Source organism: Octodon degus, unplaced genomic scaffold (genome assembly GCF_000260255.1).
Source record: "Octodon degus isolate 3935 unplaced genomic scaffold, OctDeg1.0 scaffold00024, whole genome shotgun sequence".
NCBI classification, from domain to species: domain Eukaryota; kingdom Metazoa; phylum Chordata; class Mammalia; order Rodentia; family Octodontidae; genus Octodon; species Octodon degus.
Window position 1 is genome coordinate 17922602 of NW_004524600.1, and position 15501 is coordinate 17938102.

At 43.9% G+C, this 15501-nt stretch overlaps 2 protein-coding genes across 3 annotated transcripts in view; both read left to right on the forward strand.

Moving 5' to 3' along the window:
• Ltv1 (LTV1 ribosome biogenesis factor) overlaps positions 1-3354 on the forward strand; it is a 14300-nt gene extending 10946 nt beyond the window's left edge. Inside the window, exons 5-9 of the mRNA XM_023712205.1 lie at positions 873-1000; positions 1910-2043; positions 2464-2516; positions 2685-2885; positions 2994-3354. Coding sequence (XP_023567973.1) covers positions 873-1000; positions 1910-2043; positions 2464-2516; positions 2685-2885; positions 2994-3104 — 627 coding nt within the window. The 3' untranslated portion in view covers positions 3105-3354. The remainder of the gene's footprint in view (positions 1-872; positions 1001-1909; positions 2044-2463; positions 2517-2684; positions 2886-2993) is intronic.
• A 490-nt stretch (positions 3355-3844) lies between these two features.
• Positions 3845-15501, forward strand: part of Zc2hc1b (zinc finger C2HC-type containing 1B) — a 68753-nt gene continuing 57096 nt past the window's right edge. Inside the window, exon 1 of one of the 2 annotated variants that reach the window (XM_023712261.1) lies at positions 3845-4148. In XM_023712261.1, the coding sequence (XP_023568029.1) occupies positions 4109-4148 (40 nt within the window). In that variant the 5' untranslated portion in view covers positions 3845-4108. The remainder of the gene's footprint in view (positions 4149-15501) is intronic. The other variant, XM_023712262.1, reaches the window with a different exon arrangement.

A 15501-nucleotide genomic window follows, 5' to 3' on the forward strand; every position in this document is an offset into this window, starting at 1 on the left:
AAAAAGGAATGTAAGATACTCCAAAGGTCTAAATTACGGTGTCCTGAGCTGGGTTTCCCTTGCCAAAGCAGCTCCAGGGCTTCTGATACCAGGTGTGGACCGGGTGTTTTCACAGGTCCCTGCCCCACCTCTGCTGCCCAGGAGCACCACCTTCTGCCCTCACGGCTGAGGTGCTTATTGTGTATGTTGCATATGGGTTTGTTTCAGATCCAAATGCAGGTTCCCCGAAGGCAGAGATTCTTGGTGTTTCACTGGTGTATCCCAGACCGTAAAGTATGTGGCCAATGGTAGGAGCTCTCACTGTCCATAAGTGAAGGCATGAAGAGGAAGTTTCTTTTGAGCTGAACCCGAGATAGAGAATCTGAGTTAGCTGCATGCTCAGAAAGTATTTTCTGTCTTCGCATTCAGGGAGGCTGACCCTTAACGCTTTGCGAGTCAGGATATGGCTCACCATCTTGAGTATTCTGTGACAGAGTCGAACAGTGCTAAGAGCATCCGAGTAACGCAGTGAACACCATGGACACAGGCGTGAAATGTGTACATTAATAGGTTGTGTTCAATTACATGATCTCTTAGTCTATATTACCAAGGAAGTTCGAAGTACCATTTAAATATTGGACGATTTTGCCAAGCCAGGTAGAATCACTGCCTTCCCTTTGCATGGTAAAAGGAAGCCTGTCTTCAGTCTGCATGTAAATGTGGTAGTCACTGGCCCTGTCGTCATAGGTATTAAGTCCCTACTCTTTTCATTAATTTACCATTAGTTGTCCTTTGGCAGTGCTTAAAAATTATGGAGAGTAAAAATAGCATTTAATACTGTAGTTAATGGGTAATTTGTTTTTCACGATGCCTCTTTTCTGTTTGTATTTAAGTTTTATGAACAATATGATGATGTTGAAATTGGAGCTCTGGATAATGCTGAATTAGAAGGTTCCATTCAAGTAGACAGCAGTCGCTTACAGGAAGTTTTGAATGACTACTATAAAGAGAAGGCTGAGAAGTATGATAACTTTTCTTATCTCTTTTATTCTGCCTCCAGTTAGGATCTGTACTTGTACAACTAGATTGTGGGAAAAGAGCCACGAGATCAGAATCCATTGTCAAGGGAAAAGTACACTTTCCATAAGTTTGGGCTCGTACATTTTGTATTTGTCTTGCCTACATTTTAGAATTGAGTTCTAAGGCTGTAAGCAAACACAAGGAACTGCTCTCTCAGTCCCACTGAGGTGAGAGGAGTCCTGCTAGGCTGGGTCAGTGTGGAGCGTGAGACAGTGCGTGCGCGCAGCGCCTGGGGCTCCTTGTCTGGCTGAAGGATCGTTCTGGCTTCCATGCATACATTTTCTTTTCGTCTGTCTGAAGTGCTAGAAGCTCTACAAAGCATAGAGTTGTGGCATAGAGAAGTAAGAGCTTTTCTCTCCAGTGGGGCTAGCAGAACTGACCGCACACAATTTGTCACGTCAGCTTCTGTGTCAGCTTGACTTCTCTGGGGGAAGCTGGCGAGGGGCTTAAGCCCGCCAGAAAGGCCCTGGATCCTGTGGGCAGTGTGCTGTGCAGACCCCACAGCAGGAAAGGGGGTGAAAGATGTGGATATATGACATGCACATGCTAATTCTTCTCTAAGTTGTTTTTTTTAAAAAAAAAAAAAAAGCTTGTCTTAGGGAAGCCACAATCTGTTTGCTTTGTAGCTCTTTCTAACCTTACAGAGCGGCAAGTCACTCACTTGTCGCCTCTCAGAGTAAATATCCACAACACACCAGGAGGGAGAGGCAGGGCTGGGGATAGCTAAGCTTGGCCAAACGTGACATGTGGGCACAAGAGCAGGTGGAGTTTAACATTTGCTATTTTTATAACTTTTAGTAACAAAAATATTTGATACTGTTCCCCTTTATTTTAAAAATTAAACCCAAAGCTGTGTAAAATTGAATACTCTTGAACCTTTTGAGGATCAAGATCTGCCAGCAAGTGAGCTTGATGAGTCTGAAGAGATTATTACTGTAGTTCTTGAAGACACCAAAGAGAAGTGGGATTGTGAATCCATCTGCAGTAAGTATCTTAGTGTCCCCTGCTAAAAGTATTACAGTAATTTTATAGTGTTAAGTATCAGCACTGAAAAGTGTATATCCTAGGAGTTAAGCTTTTAGGCAATTTGTAAGGAGAATTTATGAAGAGTAATACTCCTATTACGGAGTTGTAAACAGTCTTAGAACATTTTATGGGAGTCACTCCAGTATTATTTTGCACTATGAAAACACCAAGGTCAGAAATATGTGGCGCACACTTTTAATCCTAGCACTTGGGAGGCTGAAAACGGGGGGATCACTACGAGTCTGATCTACATAGTGAGACTCTGTAGACCCTATCGACCCTGTCCTAAATACGGAAAGAAAAAAAAAAAACAAAGAAACATAATAATGTTTTTCTGAACTGAATCATACTGATACCTGATTTTTTTTTTTTTTTAAGGTACATACTCAAATTTATACAATCATCCACAGCTTATCAGGTGTCACCCAAAGGTAAGTCCCAGTGTCCTGAGCTTTTTAAAATATCTAATGCAGAGAACAGACTATGCACATTTTCTCATTGAAGTTTTAACCCTTCGTGGCTAAGCACCCTCTGTGTGATTAGTGAATTGCATTGAATGAGAATAAGAAATAACTCAAGCTGTGTCTTGTCTATTTCAGCCCAAACAAATCCACCTCTCTTGTAAAACAGGAATTCCTCTCCATGTCTTACCTAAGAAAGGACTCACAGCAAAGCAAGTCGAACGAATGCAGATAATTAATGGCAGTGACCTGCCTCGGGTCTCAACCCAACCACGTTCAAAAAATGAAAGCAAAGAAAGTAAAAGAGCAAGAAAGCAAGCTATAAAAGAGGAGCGCAAGGTAAAGTCGTCTCCAAGTCTCAAGGACTTGGGGGCTCTTGGGAATTTTTTGCCCTGTGAAAGTCAATTATATTAAGCATGTGAATAACTTATGCATCCTCTTGTGCAGGAACGAAGAGTGGAGAAGAAAGCCAACAAGTTAGCATTCAAGCTAGAGAAGAGAAGACAGGAGAAGGAGCTGCTGAACTTGAAGAGGAATGTTGAAGGTCTAAAGCTGTAGATGGCAGGGCATTGAGGAGGAGCAGGGTGCTTCGGCTCGGGGGGCTCCTCGTTACCCCAGTCAGCAGGGACGGTCTTCAGAGCCGACTGTATTCTGCCACTTTTACTGGCAGACAGCAAGGGAAAACTACAATGCTTAAAATATTTTGTACAACCTGCAAGTTTTCCCTGTCAAATATCCTATACATACTGTAAAATTTTTAATTTATATTACAAGCTTAGATTTGCGGAAATAAATGACTTCATAAATATGAAATGTTTGGATAAGTTAAAGGAAGATATCTTCATTACTTGAATGGAATTGGTGTATTTTATTTGTATGGTTGTCATAGTCGTCTTTTGCAGATGTTCTCAAATATTTCTTTGAAACCTCTCCATGCCTTTTCAGGAATTTCATGGTTTAATTTGCTGCGTGTAGAAGAAGGGCCTGGTTAAACTCAACTTGGAAATGCTGAGTTTATTCTGCTCGGTGGTGAGAAGAGCTTCCTGAGCAGATTCCTCTGGTAGGAAGCTGTTTTCCCTTGCTGTATACAAAAGGACCATTTCAAAGCCAGGGCAAAGCCGAATGTTAAAGTTACTAGAATTCAGGTTTCCTGTTACATTTCTGGATGACTTATAGCATTTAGGAACAGTGACAGCAGGAAACAGCACAGTTGGAGAAGTCATCAAGGACTTCATCTTCAGTGAACCCCTAGCTCAAAATCAGAAATTTACTTCAATTTAAAAACTAGAGCGCTCCCTTTGGCAGCCCATATGCAAACAACTAGAATGTTGTCTTCAACATTAATGCTTGGAGCCTTTTATATGTGACAAAAATACATAGTTGACAATGTTTTACATGAGCTGTTTTTAATATCTACAAACTTTGAAGGCTTAGGCAGTTGACAGCATCACAGTTGTTAATTATTTGGTAAACTGTGACTTCCTGCTCCTGGCCCTTGTTCCGTCAGTGACTGATGTGTCACTTGGACTGTGCCAGAAAAGCCACAGCCACTGTCAGGCTGCATGGGGACCGGTAAGTCTCGGACAGAAGCATTTTTGGCAGGTGAGCTACATTTGATAGCTAAATTATGAGAAGTGTTTCCTCTCTAGTTCATTTCATTTCTAGTTTATGGCTTTTCAAAGCCAAGATCAGCTTGTTCTACAAAGTGTTACCAGGTTAAATAAGTTACTGTGTGAGCTGGGTGGGCATGGTGGTACACACCTTTAAGCCAGCATTCTGGGAGGTGGAGGCAGGAGGACTATAGGTCCAAACCTAGCTTGGGTAATTTTTGATTTAATACTCTGTACTAATTTTTTTTTTTAATTGGGGTATAGCTCAATGTGAAGAAAGACCCTGCATTCAAAGCACAATACTGTGGGAAAGCTGTAGGATTTTTTAAAGAGTAGTAAAAATAATTGTATCGGGTAATCTAACATTGACTTTTAAATGGAACTTGACTGAAGAAATAGAGTGCTGAGTAGTTTTAAATGGCAGCCTGCAAAAGCAAAGAATAAGTTGATGGCTTATGTATTAGGGATGCAGGTCTTGAAAGGTTCATGAGTTCTTATGGCTGTCTCAGCTGAAGGTTCTCAGGACAGTAAGTCTGAGACACTGGCTGTCACTTTGTGCAGGTGCTGTTGAAGTTTACTTCAGGCAGTGGAGGCGAGCCTGTGTGGGTGTATCAGTTATCACAGCGGGCTGCGTGACAGACAGCTCTAGAAAGTTCATCCTCACCAATGCAGGGTTTAGTCAGTGTGTAATTTACACTGACAGGGATAAAGCCACGAGTCCTGACTGAGCTCTTGGTGGCATAAGGTGAAGAAGCTCTAGACTTGCAGATCTTCACTTTATGCTGGAGAACGAAATAATTTAAGGCTGTAATGTTTTGTTCTGTCTTCCCCCACCACCACACACCAGCACCTGGACCTCCTTTCCATAGCCAGGCACTCCCAGTGGCTGATGTTGTAGCTGTTTGTAAACAATGACTGGGAACTAAACATGTAAACTCCGTGCTGAATGGTGGGAATCCCCAGACGTCTGGAGGTGTGCTGTAGAGCACTGTTCCAGCCAGGAAAGGTGGGGTGTGTGCGTGCAGCCCAGGTCACTGTTGGGGGGTCGGCGTGACTAGTGCCCTCTGAGAACCGTAGTACTCACAGATCACGCTGAAATCTCTGATAAGCCTTCCTCAAGTAGATATGTTTCCCGAGTGTGGGTGTAAACGTGGCCTTCATCTTCCCTGCTTTAGCTTCCTGGTACAAGAGACCGTTTTGTAGTCTCTTCTCCCTGGAGCAAAGTTGGCAGAATTTTTGTATATGGCTGTGTGTTTAGTGTGTGGGATAGCGCTTGGCATATGGCATCGCCTCTGAGTAGTGTGTGAATGTATAGGTCTGTCACAAAGACATTTCAGGAAAGATCTGGGGGGCCAGTAGCACCCACATTCATTGGGTTTAGCATGCAAAGGGCCTCTGTGAGCCCAGGTAGAGGGAAAGTCGTGATGAATCTGCCAAGTATATCCCTATTTACCATCCATGATTGGTTTAAAACCATTCAGTGGGTCTTAGGACCTTAACTGCTGTGCCCATTTCTCTGGGCTGTCTGTGATGCGCTGTGTCCATGCCCTCATTGTGATGTGATCTTGTCACCTAGGTGAGGGACAGTTCTATGCATCTTGGAGCCTTACTACTAACTTTCAGTGCTTCATGTTTTTGTTGGTTGCTTTATTTTGTTTTTGCTGCCTGGGTATTGACATTGGTTTGTCTTATCAAGCTTGCGCTAGATGAAGTGTAAGAGAAAAATGGGGCAGAGGAGGGCAACAACTGTAATGGCCTTGTAGTTTACTTGTAGAACGGAGAATAAATCCATGCCCTCCATTCAGCTAGGAAGCACTGTATAGAAGCTGCCTATAGAACCATTGTCAGTTTCACCCTATTCTTTGCTCTCAGGAAACTTAGTCATCTATAAACTATCTCAGCTGTTATGCTAAACATTTCCTTCCTTTTTTTTTTTTTTTTTTTTTTCATTGTTATATACTTGAGCCATCTGAGTGGTATCCCTAAACACAAAATCATCTGATTTTGCACAACTCAAAGAGAGGCATAAAGCTAGCTATGTGAGGGCAGCATTTGGTGAAACATCCGGATGACGATAACTGAACAGTCCATGGGTCTGACTTCAGCTTGAATAGTTTACAGTAGTTCCATGTGCAGATGTCAGGGAGCAAGGTGCCAAGTCCTAGGGCACCACTCCCCAGCTTTAGACTGTTGTGGAGCTAAAGAGTTGTACAGTTGGGCTATCCTTGCCATTTTCTACCCATCTCAAGACCCATGTGGATCCTTCTTATGGGATTTAAGGAGTGACCTATCATCTAAACATGAGGCTGTAAAGGAGCTCACGACTTGCTGGGCCATGGACAGACAAGCCTGCGTAGAACACAGATGGAGGCAGTTTCCCATGCATGCACTGTCCGAGGATTACAAAGGCAGGAAATACCTTGGGCCTGATAGCCCTCCGCAGCTCTGTCACACACTCCAACCGGGGCTGTTCTCTGTCTGCTGTGGAATGCCATCTCCCTCTGAGGTTGAGTTGCCTTTTCCTGTATCTGCCTCACACGTGTGAGTCATAGGCTACACTAGTTCTACAAGAAGGTACAAAGGATATAAACCTTAGAGAAATTGAATGTATCTTCAATTTTCATATTTAACTCAGTTAAATGACACAGAACTCTAGATTGTGGATTATTTTTACATCAGAAGTTGAAATAATCATTTGTACATACTGTCATTTCCCAATTTGCTCTTTGGCAGTATGAACTCATTCTGACTCTTAAGTTTGTGTGTGACCAGTCCTTTTTCTCTGGAACTTTATAGAATGTCTCTCTTCAGTGTTCTGGACTTGACAGTGATTTTTATTTCTTTCTGCCGAGATGCTGTGTCTTGGAAATTATTTTTCCATCTTCCGTTGTACTACTTCTCTCTAATTCGTTTGGTGTAGGACCACTTGGGCTGGTGCTCTCACCTGCTTGTGTTTCTGTTCCATCTTACTCTTTTCAGGGAGATTATCCTAAATGTCCTCCTACTTGCTGTATTTTCATTTCTCATACAAAGTCTTTGTACTTCCAAGCACTCTAGTGTTCCTTTAAATTGCTTTTTTGTTTGTTTTGGACTTACATGCCTAGAGTCTTTCTTCAGCTCTTGGGAAACTCTTGTCTGCTCACGATTAGCTTTGAGGGGAAAACATCAAGTGTTCTGAGGATTGATAATCTGAGCTTGATCGTAGGGTGGGCTTTTTGAGAATCTCCCAATGTCAGTGTCTGTATTTCCAGAACAGTGATCCCTCAGTTTACAAACTATTTTACAATTCTGGGAAGGTGGCTGGGTTTGCACGGGGAGCATGGCCATCATCATGTTTGTCACCCACTGCAGAGTTTGTGAACAGGAGCGACATTTTGCTGAACACTTGGTTTGAGACAGTCTTGCTGTGTAGTTCATGCTGGCATGGACTCATTATGTAGGCCAGGCTGGCCTTGGACTTGAGGTGATCCTCTTGCTTCAGCCTCCCAAATGCTGGGATTATAGTCGTGCACCACCACACCCAGCTTGCTGGGTATTACTGTGCGATGGTTAGATTCCCAGGCAAGTTTTCATTCTGCCTTGACGCCAAGTAGAATAAGGCAGAATAGGTGGTCCCTCCTGTCAGTATCACTGTCCGTGCTATGGTGCATAGATGTGTACAAGTACATCTAGACAGATGCCTCTGCTCTCAGGCCTCATGGGTGAATTCTCTGTTTGCAATCCTTCTACTTGCCAAAATTTACTTGTAAGACTCACCCCAACATTTAAGTCACTGATGCAGTCATTTTGGAAAGATGTGTGTGGTCATAAAAAAGCCACCAATCAACTGGGTTTCCAGTTAAGGTCCAGCAGGGTGGTGCTCTGTGCTCTTGTGTAAGCTCTTCTCAGGGACTTTTTTTGTTTTTCAATTTTCTTGGTGATTTCATTGTTTAAAATAGGTACCAATTTCCACGTGCCCAAGATTAAGACTAGGCCCATATCTTTCACCATGCACTCAACTAAAATCAAAATGGATTGAAGATCTAAATATTAAAACAAGAGACACTAAATCTGACGGAAGATAGAGTAGGTAGCACTCTTGAAGACACTGGTACAGGCGAAGACTTTATGATAAAACTCGAGTTGCACAGGAACTTTGACAAGCAACCAACAACTGGAATCTTGTCTTACTAAAACACTTTTGGACAGCAAAAGAAACCACCAACATAGTGAAGAGACAGGCCACTGTAGGAAAAGAAAATTGCCAGCTGATCCTTATAGAAAGGACTGCTATGTAGACTATGTAAACTCAAAAAATTCAGTGCCCCGCCCCAATTTAAAGGCCCAATCCAAAAATGGACATCTGTAACAAACACTTCTCAGATGAAGTAGAAATGACAAATACATGAAAAAAATATTCAACATTACTCATTCGAGAGATGCAGGGTAAAACAACGCTGAGCAGGGACTCAGTATGTAGCCCAGCCTGGCCTTGGACTTGGTGGTCTAAGCACCTGCCTGGCAAGTGCAAGGACCTGAATTCAATCCCTGGTACTGCATGCTGTGCCAGCCCCAGAACCCCAGGCACACCACTGGCCCCAAACCCAGGCATGGTGGCACACTTCTGTAATTCCAGTGCTGGGGAGGCTGAGGCAGGAGGATCACTAGTCCAAGCTGCATAGTAAGACACTGTACCAAATAAATGTTTTTAAAATGCTGAGATTCCATCTCCAGAAAGAATGACTGTTGGTAAGAAACTAATAACAAATGCAGGTGGGGTTGTGGGGAAAAAGAAATACTTCTTCACTGTTGGTGGGAATGTAAGCTGATAGAACCACAGGAATCAGTGTGAAGATCCCTCAAAATACTGAGATCCCATTTGACCCAGCTATAGCACAGCAATATATACACACCCATCTTTATATACGTACACGGAAACAGTTCAGATGCCTGTCAGCTGATGAAAGGAGAAAGGTGACTTTTTTTTTATATATATATACAATGGGGTAGTACTCAGCCATAAAGGAGGACAGACTTGAGACATTTCTAGGTCATTGGATGCATTTTGAGACCTTATTCTTAAGTGAAATAAATCTGACACACATGTAAATACTGCATTGTTTCTCTACGGTAAGAAACTAAATGTATAAATACGGACCAAAATGTATAATAGATATTGTGAAATAGGAAGAAAATGTTCAAATGGGAAGGGGAACTGGGGCAGGGGACAAGGAGGAAAAAGAACAAGAAACGGAAGAAATAAAGACAGCTTTTGCAAATAGTGGAAGAGGGGTTGAGGGAGGGTAGGGGAAAGGGGAAAAAAATCAAGATACATGTGCAGGTACAAATTCCCTATGATGGATGTGATCATTATGTACACCTAAAATGTACCAATAAACAATTAAAAATAAACAAAATGGACACTCCACGCATGTTGAAGTAGTGCCATCTAGTATTCTGAAGCACTAAACCATGCTATACCTGAAGGAGAAACTACATGTACTAGGCCTCCTTCATCACGAGTTCTACTTTGTACAAGTTCAGCGCTTCTGAGCCAACAATCTATATTAAAATGGTATGTCTAAGCGGAAGCTCACATAAAATCTTGTATTCATTGAACAAGAAAGGGTGTGGTCAGAGACGCATGGGAAGCCCCCCTGCATTTCCCCTAAGAGCACTGGTTCAGGGTTTGCTGATTCAGTGGTTACATGGCTCCCTAGAACAAAGCCTCCACAGATCGTGGAAACTGATGAGCATGCTTCTGTCTCTGCCTGCCTCCCTGGGTTTGCTGTGGCGCCCGTGTCTTTGGCTGTGCCTTGTGCTGTCTATGTTGACATGCTCTTCTAGCCTTTTCAGAGTTGACTTCTGCCAGTGACAGGGAAGGGCAGCCACCCCAGGATTGCATGGGATCTGTGTGGTGGAGGCTTATTTAAGGAGCTTTCCTTTTGACCTTCTGTATATTGGCGTTCTCCTCATTTAATCTCCCATTCAGTGACCACAGTTCGTCAACTTGTAGGGATTATTTTAAAAGATTTTACTTTAACATAATTACAGTTTGACAAAAACTTGTTAACACAAAAGACATTCCATATGCCCTTTCCACGGTTTCCCCCAAGTTTCATCTTAAATTACACTAGGAAACTGACATCAGTACATTATGTGTTCTTAATTCTTTTCTTGCCAGCCCTGCCCACAGGACACACTGAGATAGCAATTGAGACTAGGCGTGGTGACGCATGCCTGTAACCCTAACACTTGAGAGGCTATAAACAGGAGAATCACTGTGAGTCCGATCTCAGATTGGGTTTCCTCTATATGTTTCTGTATTTGATTCTTTACTGCAGATGGTATGAATTCAGAGATTTCTTTTTTTATTTCAGAAATTCATTCTGCTCTGAGTTCCTCTATAATTTTCTGCTGTTGTTTCTTTACTTGCAATGCTGTTAATTCATACATTTCAGCCAAGCTAATGTCCTCTGCACTTGTTCTGGGTGGGCATTGGGTTTCCCCTGTATGTTTCTGTATTAGATTCTTTACTTCAGATGCTATGAATTCAGAGATTTATTTTTTCATTTCAGGAATTAATTCTGCTCTGAGTTCCTCTGTAACTTTTTTGCTGTTGTTTCTTTGCTTCTGACGCTGTTAATTCATTCATTTCAGCTGAGCTAGTGTCCTCTGCACTTGTTATGTGTGGGCTCAAGGCCTGAAATTGCATTTTGCTCCTTGTCTTTGTCATTTTGTATAGCACTGACCTCTGACCTTTGGTGTAGAGCTTTGGTGTATTTATAATCTTAGCACCTACTGAAATTCAGGTGCAGATCTATTAAGTTTGAGTTTATACAGTTGTGCCTGGCCTGGGTCTAGCTGTTGTGTTCAGCTCCTTCCTGCTGCAGCCCTTGGAAGTGAGCCTGTAGTGCCCCTCTGGCACAGCAGTGAACCTGTAGTGCCCCTCTGTTGTGCCTCTGGCACAGGGAGCACAGGGGAGCGCAGAAGCTCTCCCACACACTAGCTGGGTCTGGGCTGGATCTGGGGGTCCCAAGAGCGTCACAGAAGTTCTCATTTGGTGGACTTGGGGTAGGGTCTCCGGAGGGCTGCAGGGGTCCTGAGGGCACAGTAGAGGGTCTCATGCAGGTGCCTGAATTTTGGTCTGGAGGGATCCCACGGGTGCGGGGAAGCTGGAAGCTCTCCCACACACTCACCGGGCCTGGGCTGGGCTGGATCTTGTGAGTCCGATCTAGTAGTGAGACCCTGAACACCCTGTAGACCCTTCCCTGAAATACAGAAAAAAAAAAAATTCTTCACCTTAAGATGCTTAACCACGGCTGACCATGAAGTCATAGATCTGTCTCAGCACACAAAGATTTCCCTCCTCTCCCTGGTGTCGTTTACAGCGTGTAGCTTCATGCTAGCCACAACCACCACCTTCCCAGCTGATCTTTCTTACTCCTCCTTGACAATCAATTGTCCATTGCTGATTTCTTTCGAATGGCCCTGGGGATTGAATCCAGAACCTTCACACTGAAATGCATTCCCAGTCCTTTTTTATGTTGAGACAGTCTTCCTACGTGGCCTAGGTTGGACTTGAATTTGCTATGCTCCTTGTTAGTCTCCCTGTGTGCTGGGATTGCAGGCATATACCACTGCTCCTGGCTCCATGTCTAATTTTGTCATTGTGATAATGTTAATACAAATAAATCATATAATGTTTGACTTTTTGAAATTGACTTTGTGTTCCCTCCGCATTAAGGAAGGTCTATAGTACTCAGCAGCAAAAAGCATTCCTTTTTGCTGCTGAGTACTATTTGAAGGTCTCGGCCAACCACCATACATTCAGCCACTCACCCAGGGGCAGGGCATTTTGGCTGTTGGAAAGGCTTCGTTTAAGATTGGAGCAGCCACAGATCCCATGTCATTCAGTACACCGTGACGATCAGTACCGACTTTCGTCTCTACTTGGACTCAGCAAGCTCACTTGGCAAGTGCTTCTCTCCTTGTCAACAAGCCTCCAAACTGATTTTGAATTGAATCATGCTTTATGTGTCTCAGTTACTTTTCTCTTATTGCTGGGACAAATGCTTGACCCTCAAAATGAAGGAAGGAGAGGCTTATTTAGCTCAGGTTCGTGGAGGGTTCAGTTCATCTCAGTTGGCTCCAAGGCCAAGTGGCAGAGGGCAACCTTTCATGATGGCAGCAAAAAGCAAGAGAGCAAAAGAGCAGGAGAAGTGGCAACAATGGCTACGGAGAGCAAGTCTCTCTCCTTTATGTTGCATTCAGCCTATCTGCCCCCAGACTGGGTGTAGTGCTAACACACATAATCCCAGAAGCACTTACACCCATAATCCTAGCAGCACTCACACTCAATCCCAACACTGGATCTTGAATTAATCACAAAGTCCAGAAGTCTGCTCCATGACTGCATGAAGATTTTGGGGGATAACTAGATACAACCATAACATTCTGCCCCAGGACCCCCAAAATTTCATGCACATCCCTTTGTGCAAAAGACATTTTAGTCCATCTCTAGGAGTTGCCGAAGTTCCAACAGTTTCAGCATTGCTGAAAAGTCCAAGTCCCAAGTCTCCTCCAAGATCCAACGCAAACTCTCAACTGTGAGTCCCTGCACAAATGAAAAGTTAAACACTTCCCTATTCAATGGCATAAGATAAACATTACCATTACAAAAGGTACACACAGCAGAATACCAAGCATTGGGACCAAGCAAGTTCACAATCCATAAGGGCCAACATTAAGTCCTATAGTTCCATGTGGAACATCTGAAGCAATCTGTGGCAAATTGAAGCTCCATGTGGCTCTGTCCCTAGGGCACTCTTGGTGGTAGCTCCCATGGTGTCTCTCTTAGGTTGACTTTGCTCCCTTCTTGCAGTTTCGCTTAGATGATCCACATTCCTGGTTTTTCCAAATATCTGGGGTTTCCACTGAATAGGCTTCTCACAGCTTTACACACTGCCCTCTCAGGGGCACACTGCCCGGCCTCCCAGGCCTTCTTCTGAAATTGAGGTGGACACCTTCTTAACCTCAGAACTCCTGCATTCTGTAGGTGCCTAAACCCAATGCCACATGGATGATGCCAAGGACTGCTGCCAGCTGGAGCAGTAGCCAGGCTTTCTTCTTTCTTGGCTGTACGGGTCAAGTTCCTGGATTGCTGAGTACTCTGACCTGATTTCAAGGAATAAATTCTCCATGCTAGTGCCATTCTGGAACCTGGTGTGGCCACACTATTCTGGAAATGGGGCTCTGGGACTTTTTCTCCAAGGTAAAATCTCTCACCCTTGCAGTTCTGAGGGTGCCAAGGGTAGAGACCTGCTGCCTTCTGTGATGCTCTCAGGCCATCCTTTCCATTCTCTTGTTCCTTCCCAGCTGTTATGGTTTGTGTCTAGTTGTCCCCCAAAAACCTCATGAAGTCATGGGGCAGACTTCTAGAGTCTGTGATTACCTTATGATCAGTTTGTCAGATTAATCAGTTCATCACACTTAATCTCAGTCTCAGGCAAAGTCTCTGGGCACAAACAAAATGTAGACAAAGTTACCTGCCCCAGGCTGGGTGTAGCACTCACACTCATAATTCCAGCACTGGATCATGAATTAATCCCAAAGTCCAGAAGTAAGCCCCATGACTGCATGAGGCTTTGTGGGGAGAACAGGACACAAACTGTAACATTATCTTTCAATATTTGAAGGTAGTTGAATTCATTTAAAACTCCAAGGTCATTGATCCTGGAGGGATTTCCAATTGCTTTAAGGCTAGTAGTGGCATAATAGATTTATACTTAGAGTCAAGGTTGAATTCATAGTCTAGAAGAGACAGACTCGGGTTCAAGTCTCAGTGTCACCACTTATGCCACATACCTGTAACTCTCCTATTGTCCTGTCTTAAAATAGTACAAGCCCTGGCTAGGAGTGTCCCACAGTGGTAAAGCAAGTGCCTCGCACACATGAAGCCTGCATTCAGTTGCCAGCACCATGAAAATACCAAGCCTGTTTCACAGGACTCCGTGAGGAGAACACAGAAATGGTGTCTGGGGAAAGATAAGCACCATACAAATATTACTCTGATATTCATAAAAATAAATTATCCTTCACTAATGTCTTAGAAAAAGCAATAGATTTGTAATTATGATGAATAGTTTTCTCTGTAGAGTTGGTAACTTTGCTGGGAAAAAAAAAATTGAAGATCCAATTGTGTAGAGTCTGGCAGCTGCAAGAAGAGAGAGGGAGAAGGATTTCTGTGCACTCACGTGTCTGCCCTGAACTGAAACACAACACAGGTTGGTAGACATAAGTGCCGTGAATCAAGGGCATCGCAGCGGGCTACCATCTGCTTCCTGGTAGCCAGCCCTTCTCCTGCAAAGGCTCCTCTCAGTCTCCGTGATCCTGCGCTCCACCGCCTCTCCTGGCTCATCTTGATCCTCTTCTTGGCCCCTCAGGATGCCTTTCCCCAAGGGCCCTCTCCCTGCAGCTCTTTCCATGACTCCTTCCCTGGCAGGATCAGGCCTTGACATCATTTCTCAGAGTTTACATCCTTGTCTCTACCCCGACCTCCCTCATTTACATCGTGCTGGCAGGAGGACTCCACTTCCAGTCAGGATTTCCAAGGCTGAGGTCATTTTTCTTCTTTCCGAGCTCCCTACCTCTACCACAGCCCCGCCACCTAGGCTGCCCGGATGCTCAGCTTGGTCCTGGGCTCGCTGGCTCCTCGCCACCTCCTGGGCCGCCCCAGCCTCATCACCTGACGGACTCTTGGACGTGTTTCTCATTTCCTCTTCGCACTCCGAGCCTTTGCCTCCCACTTTTAACCTAAGCCCCTGCCTGTCCCTGCCCTGCCCTTCTCACCTTTGCCTTGCGACTTCCACAGCTCTGGGTGGCTCCGTCCAACTGCATGTCCCTGATTGCTTCCCCTGCTTGTACGGTAGAGCTCAGATTATTATCCTAAAACCAAACCATGCTCAGACCACAGACTGGCTAAAAATCATTACGTAATAAACTCCAGATGAACCAAAAGGAAATCTTAGAAGTCTGTAAAGTTTGGCTTCTCTCTCAACTCTTTCCTGACTTCTTTTATCTTCCTGTGTTCTGCCCTTTTTTAAGCTAGACTCATGTATGGCTCTTCTGAATATTTCCACAGAACTGCAGATAGCAGAGTGTTCATTTTTTGTTGAATGAGTGGTTGGTCTTATGGTAGAAACTACATTCTTGTTTGGACCATACCTGTCACATTTATTGAACACCTTATTCTGTGCCAGGGACGAGGCACTTGGGACATAGCAGGCACAGTCTGAATCTTCAGTCTTCAACCTAGGAGGAGTTCCAAAGGTGTTGCCACTGCATTATTTATACAAATAGTTATA